The sequence below is a fragment of the Cajanus cajan genome, chromosome 7 (assembly GCF_000230855.2).
Source record: "Cajanus cajan strain Asha chromosome 7, NIPB_CcT2T_4, whole genome shotgun sequence".
Lineage (NCBI taxonomy): Eukaryota > Viridiplantae > Streptophyta > Magnoliopsida > Fabales > Fabaceae > Cajanus > Cajanus cajan.
The window spans coordinates 44,787,032-44,795,975 of record NC_138523.1 but is presented as its reverse complement, the minus strand read 5'-3'; the positions used below and the strand labels follow the sequence as shown (position 1 = coordinate 44,795,975).

At 34.3% G+C, this 8,944-nt stretch overlaps 1 protein-coding gene across 3 annotated transcripts; it reads left to right on the top strand.

The window, feature by feature from the left end:
* Positions 1-557: 557 nt before the first annotated feature.
* LOC109795492 (inositol phosphorylceramide glucuronosyltransferase 1) lies at positions 558-7,938 on the top strand. Of its 3 annotated transcripts, none has more exons than XM_020355017.3 (11): positions 558-1,052; positions 1,234-1,354; positions 1,469-1,654; positions 1,776-1,939; positions 5,345-5,452; positions 5,582-5,719; positions 5,796-5,930; positions 6,140-6,422; positions 6,547-6,670; positions 6,849-6,983; positions 7,412-7,631. In XM_020355017.3, the coding sequence occupies exons 1-10, from the start codon at positions 825-827 to the stop codon at positions 6,964-6,966; spliced, it is 1,605 nt and encodes a 534-aa protein (XP_020210606.1). In that variant the 5' UTR covers positions 558-824; the 3' UTR covers positions 6,967-6,983; positions 7,412-7,631. The 3 variants fall into 3 exon arrangements, with proteins under 3 accessions (XP_020210606.1, XP_082915941.1, XP_020210605.1); XM_083059815.1 differs by having other exon boundaries at positions 6,849-6,988; XM_020355016.3 differs by lacking the exon at positions 6,849-6,983 and having other exon boundaries at positions 566-1,052; positions 7,412-7,938.
* Positions 7,939-8,944: the final 1,006 nt, after the last annotated feature.

The following is an 8,944-nucleotide window of genomic DNA, read 5'->3' as shown; positions in this document are numbered from 1 at the left end:
ATTTAATTGCCTAATCTCTAGTCGATGTAGGACTTGGGTTTTTCCCAATATGTCTCTCTTAAATATTAAAAAAATAATTTTTTATATTTTTTTATATATAATTATTAAAGATATAAAATATCTCGATTCATATATATATATATTATATCATTTTCAAATAAGCACAATCTCAAAACTAAATATATCACGAGGTGTTGCACATAACCTGGCCCTTTTAGCATGCAATAGGAATTTGTTCGCAACAATATGAATAGATTATATGAGAATCATTTTTTAATTAGTATTTTATTTGAAGTGATTAGTTTGACTTTTCAGTGAGTCAACATCCTCTCTATTTTTTTTCTTCTGTTTCTTTTATTACTAAGTTTTTGGAGAAATAAATTAAATAAAAATGACATGCATCTAATAAAGAGTGTTATTTATTTTCTTAAAACCATAAATGGTGGAAGAAATAGAGACAAAAGGAAATGGAAAAGGTTTTTCCCTTTTCAATATGTGATACCATAATTTCAGTAACATAAAAGACTATCTAAATGAATTTTCCATTATCATCTGATTATAACTACAATTATGATAAGATTATTAATTTTTAGGCAGCTGCAACTGCAACAATAATTAAAGTATAAATAAATTTTCAATAATGATACATAGAATTCAAACGAATTAGCGATGCAAATGAATTTTCTAAGTATACATTGTGTGGCGTAGCTTGTGTGTTTTTGATGTTGTAAGCCGAATAGGGCACGGCATGCAGAGAAAATTCAAATCCCTTCAACGGTTGGAAGTCGCAGCGAGAAGGGATTTTTGGGGAGAAGGGAGTTAGAATGAAATCGTGTAGATGTATAATGTTATGGCTAACACTTTTTATGGTTTCACTTCAATCACTGGGATCTGCCAGAACCGATGAGGCATACGTGACTCTGTTGTACGGAGATGAATTCTTGTTGGGCGTTAGAGTTCTGGGCAAATCCATACGGGACACTGGATCCATCAAAGACATGGTCGTTTTGGTCTCTGATGGTGTCTCTGATTATGCCAATACCCTTCTTCAGGTTTCTACACAAAAGCCTTTATTTTCCTCTGCATATTGCATTCACTGCCATTTTATATTCAGAATTTCACAGCAATGTTTCGTTTGACGTATTCCTGAATTTTGGTGGTTATAAATGCTTTTGTTGATTTTCAAACTTGTAACTTTGGTGGGTAGGGTTTATGATTGCTTTTTGTGTGTAGGCTGACGGGTGGATAGTTGAGAAGATTAGTTTACTGGCAAATCCTAATCAAATACGTCCAAAGAGATTTTGGGGTGTCTATACAAAGCTCAAAATATTTAACATGACTGAATACAAGAAAGGTACAGTATTTCTGTTGTTTCCATTTAGGTTATTTATTTCCTTTCAAATGGAATGTAGCTTCTCAAATCTCATGTATATGCAGTATGATTTATTGGCTGTTCTCGTACTTGCAGTTGTTTATCTTGATGCTGACACTATTGTGGTTAAGAATATTGAAGAACTTTTCAAATGTGGAAAGTTCTGTGCTAATTTAAAGCATTCTGAGAGGTTGAATTCGGGAGTCATGGTGGTGCAGCCATCTGCTACTGTTTTCAATGACATGATGAGTAAAGTAAAAACTCTGCCATCTTACACGGGAGGTATTATGATTCTTCTTCTTTTTTGTACTAATGCTATATGGTATTATTTTATTCATTTGAATCTCCTTGCTCGAAGGATCTTGTATTAGATGTGGCTTCATCCATCTTCCTACTTTCACAGGGGATCAGGGGTTTCTCAATTCATATTACTCTGGATTTCCCAATGCACATGTTTTTGAGCCAAATTTGACTCCAGAAATGTTGGATACTAGACCAGTTCCTGAAATGGAGCGACTTTCCACACTTTATAATGCAGATGTTGGTCTTTACATGCTGGCTAACAAGGTACTATAATATAGGTAAATAAGAGGATGGCTCCTTCCTTTTAAGTAATTAAGGGTGATACATCTCCTTTTTTGTTTCTTCCCGTTGTAACATAATTATGCTTTGCCTCCTTATTTGAGTTTTGAATTCAAATGGATACCTGTTGGATCCAGTTGTCTTATCTGATTAATGTTTAACTTGTAAAAATCCTACATGTTCATGTATTGATGTTTAATTAATGTCCCAATACATATGGTGCAATTAGTTTATCACTTACTATCTTAACAACAGATATTCTTTGTGATTCTTGGAATAAAATATTTTTTAAAGCCTTTTTGAATAGGTTAAAGGAAGAGTTGAGCAAATCTTTTACAACAATTGCATGTAAGATGAAACTGCCAACACTATAATGAAATGAAAAATTGTCTTGTTTTGGGATGGTTTTCTTTTGTTTGTTTAGGAGCTTTTGGTAGAATTGGAGTAACTGCTGAAGCAGCTCTTTAATAACTATGTCATGCCCATATATATCTATCTATACCTATTATCTATCTATCTATACCTATTAAAGGGGATATCTATCTATACCTATTGAGGAGGATTTCAGGATTTATAACTGTTTTTTTTCTTCGATTTTTAATAGACCATTATACCTTCGAATGTAAAAAAAAAAAAAAAAAAAGTTCTTATACCCTCTTTGAATAACTACTCACAACTATCTAATATCTCGTCTGTGTAATTGTTAGAGGCATAAAGTATATCAGCCCCTCTAGTATTAATGATGGTACCCATTAAAGGGGCTATCATGATTTGTAACCGTTTTCGGTCTCTACTTTTTAGTGAACCATTATACCCTCGGATGTTAAAAAAAAAAAAAACTTCTCATACCCTCTTTGAATAACCACCCACAACCATCTAATATCCCATCTATGTAATTGTTAGAAACACGAAATGCCTTGGTTCCTCTAGTATTAATAATGGCAAAAGAATTATTATACCCTTGAATGTTAAAAAAAATAACTTCTCATACCCTCTTTGAATAACTATCCACAACCATCTAATATCCCATCTATATAATTGTTAGAGGCACAAAGTGCCTCGGTCCCTCTAGTATTAATAATGACAAAAGAATTATTTAGTGCTGCTGCTGTTGGATTCAAATTTTAGCATTAGCAGATGGCAATTATATAGATGGGTTAAGGTGATGATGCAGGAGGAAATCCTCAGATTTTTCCGTCATGTTAACATTTTCATCTTTCTTTACTTCCTGCTAGAAACTGGGTTTGGGGCATGTGGTGTGATGGAAACTGAGTTAGGGGCAGTTATGACAGTGATTGGTAGAAAGTGGCTGTTAGATATTAAAATAGGTGTAATAATAACTGTCATTAGCAGTTATGTATTATTAGAATATGTTAAATAGTAATTGCCATGTTGATAGTTTTGGGCAAAAAGTTATGAGCAGTTACGTGTTATTAAATATGTGTGTATAAGAGAGTAGGGGAATATGTGTGTATGGCTTTCTAGTAATTTGGACAGAGAACTCTTCTCTATAGGAGTCTATGACCTAGGACAATGAATTATGCTTTATTTTGTGTATCATATGTGATTTAATATTACTCTTCTCCATATATCAATTAGCATTCTATCATTTTTTATTTGACCTGTGTCAGACTAAAAGGAGGGTATTCTTGTGGCCAGTCAAGAGTAAGACCATGACATGCGTGACAGAGAGATTGAATGAATTGGAAGAGAAACTGGAGGGGATGGAACACAGAATAGAGGCTTGGGTTAGTGCGGATGAGAAATTGGCAAATTCTGAGAAGATTTTGTTGGAGATGAGAAAATTAATGGACAAGTGTTCAAAGGATGAGAAAGGCTGTTCATTGATCAGAGAAGGGGAGAAGGGATCAGATTCAGTCAAACATGACATGGACAAGTACCATATGGCAGTTAAGAAGATGGAACTGCTATCTTTCAATGGACATGACACTATTGGGTGAACTATTAGGGCAAAAACTTATTTTGAATTTCAGAATCATGGAGGGTTCTACTATTCATTGGTTTAATCTATTAAGAGAAATAGAAGGCAGACATGACTTACACAGGAGAAGCTGAATCGGGAAATGATGATTTGGTTTGGGAGGCGATATGAAAATCCATTTCAAGAACTGGCCGAGTTGAAACAAGAGGGATAAATGGAGGAGTTTATGGAAGTAGCAAGTTAATTTTTTTATTATCCAAATAATAATATTTGGGTGGGTTGCAACCTGAAATCAAGTATTGGGTGCAAACTTTTCAGCCAAAAACAAGAATTCAAGCCATTCAGTATAGAGGCAGAAATTTTAGATAATCCTGCACTTGTGGGTAGTTATGGGTGGCAGAATGCTGGTAGCAGTTTTAGCATTATAAGGAGGTCATTGAAGAGCAGCACCGACGGAAGAGAATTGAGATCTGTCTCTGTTAAATTCTGTAACTATACCTCATGAAGGGAGCAATTGAGATGGAGGAAAAATTTGAAATTCTGGATTGGGTACATCAAGAAATTCTCATAACAGAAATCTTCTTTAAAGTTCAGTGTTTTAGACAAAAAGATGGATGGAGGTGGGTGAAATTTTGGCATGAAAAAGTAGAGGCCTGAGCCATTTAACATACTAATAATTGATGGAAAGGAAAACAAGGGTTTGTGGTTTTGGTGTGGAGAAAACACTTAAGATTGGTAATTTTGGGAGATAATAAAGCCCTAAACAAAGAGGAAGAAGTGATTGCTGGTGTAGTGGATAAAGATAATGTGGAAGAAGAAGAACCAGTTACCTATTTTTTAGCATTGGGGACAAGGCTGATTTTTCAGCTGGAGGTAAATGATGGGAAATGAGTTAGGGATAGTTATGACAGTTATTGGAAGAGAGTAGGAGCAGTTCCATATTAAAATAGGTGTAATTATAATTGTCATTAGCAGTTATGTCTTATTAAAATATGTTGAATAGTAACTATAATGTTGATAGTTTAGGAAAGAAAGTTAGGAGGCGTTACATATTATAAATGTGTGTAATAGGAAAATTGGGGATACATGTGTATTTTTTTAATAGTAATTTGCACAGAGAACTATTCTCTGTAAGAGTCTACGACTCTCAGACATTTTGTGCATTTTATGTGATTTAGATTACTCTTCTTCGTTATATCAATTGGTCTGTAGGAAACATTTGCCTTTGAATCAATTCAAGCTGTTTTTAAAATGGTGGGAGGTGGATGCACATTTCAGGAGTTTGAAATCAGATTATTGTGCTTATTTTCCTAGTTTGAATTCACTGCTGCCAATATTTCATACATTCTTGCACACACAAACCAAATATATGCATTCAAATATCTCTGTGTTCCTTTACATTGCAACTTTCACTTCAATTATGTAACTATTTGTGTTGATTTGTCCAGTGGATGGTAGATGAGAATGAACTCCGTGTGATTCATTATACACTAGGTCCTCTTAAGCCTTGGGACTGGTGGACATCTTGGCTTGTGAAACCTGTTGATGTCTGGCAGGTATTTGTGCAACTTACTGTCCTATTTTAGCAATATCTAAAAAATTTGTCTTAAGTAGTCATGTGACCAAGTTGAAGTTTGTGACAAAAGTAAGTTAAATAATTCGCGTTTACCTTGTTTGTGCTGCAGAATGTAAGGGAACAGCTGGGGGAATCCCTTCCTGGAACTGGAGGGGGCCAAAATCCTACAGATAATTTTCTTGTGAAGTTTCTTTTTATGCTACCATTTTGTGCTGTGCTGTTCTGTTTCTATCATTCATTTATAAAGGTCAGCTATCATGGATTGATTTTATTCTTCAAGCATTAGGAATTCCATGTGCCTCATAATATTGTTTTTTCTGCAGAACCAGGGGTACTTTGGTTCCTGTTGTAGAAACTCACTATGTGATCATGTCAGACACCTTTATTACAGGATTAAATCAGGGGTGCCACTTGCATATACTACCATTTCTACCCCAACTATCGCTTCCACTCATCAGGTAATTTTTTACTTCTATATCTTCTTATTTAGGGATTTGGATCCTCTCACATGAGGTCCTTACGTACTCATCAGATGACTGGGTAATCTGATGGCGACTGGGTAATCTGATGGCCTCACATTAGAGGATCCAAATCCTGATGTTGGATATGAATGCTGCTTATGCTTATGTATTTTTAAAATACTTGGTTTCTTTATGGTGTTAAACAGCTCATAAACGGTGCTCAGTACAAGGTGCCTGCATATTTGGGCAGTATTTCTGTCTGTATCTGTTTATTGGCTGCTGTAATGTCTCTTGGATTAACACTCTTGATGGTACCCCGACAAGTGGCTCCATGGACTGGTTTGCTTTTGATGTATGAATGGACATTCACAATCTTCTATATACTATTTGGTGGTTATCTCAATTTGATTTATCACTGGGGAAAGATCATGGCATCACATACACCATCCTTGTCTCATGTTGGATATTCTGATGACGAATCTGGAAAAAGTATGTTCTGCCGGAGTAGAGCTTATTTGGGGGTTTATCTTCCAAATTTAACTGTGTCTTCAAGACTTGTTCTTTTTATTTTTGTTAATTGTCATCATTAATTTTATCTTGTCTGTATTAACAGTTCATCAGCGTCAGATATCATCATGTGATACTGCTCCATGGTTCTATGGATTAGGGATGGCCTTCTTGGCCATTGCTGCTCCATCTTTGCCTTGTCTTTTTGGGATCACTGCATTGTTTTTACGGTAATTATTATTAGAATTTATAAGTAAATATATCATTAAAATATGCACTCTTGCCATCATGATTGACCTAGTTATAGACTTTTTATTTTAGGTGTAATTTCATTATCTGTCTGCGTTTTAAATTTTAAGAATATCACTTTGTTCTCAGTATGGTCAATTATTAAATTTCAAAATCCAGATTAAGAGAACCTACAGTCTGCGGTTGGCCTCTTTTGTCTCTTTTGAGTGGTAACTTACACATGCATGGTGCATCTGATAGACTTTCAACCTGTGATTTAATCCACCCTAAGAAATGAAGGAGCCATCATGAACTGTAAGGTTATTTGACCATTTGATTGGTTGTTCTTTGCTTAGTTTTGGCTCACATCTTAATTCAGTCCTTCTACCACATTAAGCTAGAATGGAATCAATTAGGGGCGTTAATAACTTTGTTCTCTGTTGTTTCTTGCACCTTTAAGAAAGAGGGAGCAAGGAGTGAAGTGAATTCTAAACAGATAGTATATGTTTCTAGACAGCAACATTCTTGAATCAGGAGGGTTTTTCTTTTTCTGCCTTCTGTTGTATTTTGTTGCTCATTTACAGCACCTAGAATGCCACCTATAGTCTGCATGAAATTTGAAATTTAATGGAACACAGTCTTCCCTTTTTGAGCTTGAAGTGGATTTAACCAAATTTCTATCTCGTAATTCTTAGTCTTTCTCTTCAAATTTACACTTATATTTTGATTTATATTTCTAACAGGTTTGGTTTGATGGTTGTTGGGGGCATAATATTAGTGTCTTTCCTGACATACTCGTCCGAACATCTTGCTATCAGATCATTTCTGAAAGGGTTCGAGGATAAAAGAGCGATGTTGCACGCAATGCAAGCTTCTGTTGTTGATTGAATTCTTTGAAGTGGTGCATACTGTGGTAGATTTTTTTTTTATTCACCTCTATTTCATGGAAATATGCGTCATTAATCTATATAGGATTGGGATAGGTTGCCATACACAACCCTCACATTTTATCCGAGCTTGGAGCCTTGGACTGCTAATGCAAAAATTGGCAACAAAGCATGACACTAGGCCGAAGAAAATCTTAGGACATTTTTTTGAACTTTAGTTTTTGATGAAACCCAAGAACATTTGATTCGTCTAACTTGTCTCATATGTTGAGATTTAGTGGTGGTTTACCATTGTATTCAACTAACGGGTAGCATTGTTCTAGTGACAAATGTAATATTGATTTTGTCAATGAAGCATAATGTATGTTTCGTAGTTTCCATAATTCCATTGTTACATTGTTATTATTCTTTTGAAAGATAACTTTGTTCCTTTGGAATTACAATTGAGTCACCATAAATAAGATAAACATGTGTTGTGTTTGAAGAACTTGCGTGCTTGCTTCCTTGATGTGAAATGGCTGCCAAAACTGTGCATTAAAAAGTAGGCACAGATGTGATTATGAAACGTGTATTTTTGTTCTTAAAACATCATTTTCGTGTGGACTACGAAGATGCATAATTGTTACACTACAATCGTGCAATTTTGCTCATGAAGTTAGTTTCATTTTTATTCAAGATTATGAGTTGTCCTCACTCATTGGCTCGACTTTAACGGAGCCTCTTAGTCCAGTCTATAAGGCTCGCCATTGGACATAGGGTCAACTTAGCTTCATTTTTCATTGGTGTTGAATTAATGTTAGATTAGTTCATTGGTGTTTAAATTAATGTTAGATCAGTGAAAGTCATATCTTGTGAGTACAAATAAATTAATTGGTGTTTAGTATTAACTAAACGAGCACTTGGCAATGTCTAGTGAAAAAATATAACTAAGATCACGGGCCCGATTGTTATAAATTATAAATTAAATAATCCAGTAATTGTTTTTTAGAAAATTTGAAAAAAGATAAGAAGCTAATTTGTGTTTATTTACAATCATAGTTTTTTTTTTTTCAAAAAAGATGATTTTCACGAGGAATTATTCAAAATAGTTTCTGATTTTAATTAGATTTTAGATTCTTTTAAGGTTCTGATTATTTTAAAAAAACTGAAACAAATACATGAGAAACTAAAAAAAAATATTACTATCTTCTTTTTCTTTCTAAGAAAAGTATTTTTTAAAAAAAAAAATACTATAACAAACGATTCTTATATCAATATCTGTGAAGGGGCTGCGGTAGGAAGTCCTTGCAAGTTGCAAGGGTAAGAACAGTTTGTGTAGTGAATGATGCCAATTGAGACGGATCTGGACAAAATCAATTTACTAGAGTACTTGTATTGCGGTAAATACTA

What these genes read in the sequence shown, in the direction of transcription:
- LOC109795492 (XM_020355016.3), top strand. Translation starts at nt 825, where the DNA reads ATGAAATCGTGTAGATGTATAATGTTATGGCTAACACTTTTTATGGTT. An exon ending in AACCTGTTGATGTCTGGCAG is followed by an intron (nt 5,453 to 5,581) that starts GTATTTGTGCAA and finishes TTTGTGCTGCAG; the next exon opens with AATGTAAGGGAACAGCTGGG. An exon ending in TCTATCATTCATTTATAAAG is followed by an intron (nt 5,720 to 5,795) that starts GTCAGCTATCAT and finishes TTTTTTCTGCAG; the next exon opens with AACCAGGGGTACTTTGGTTC.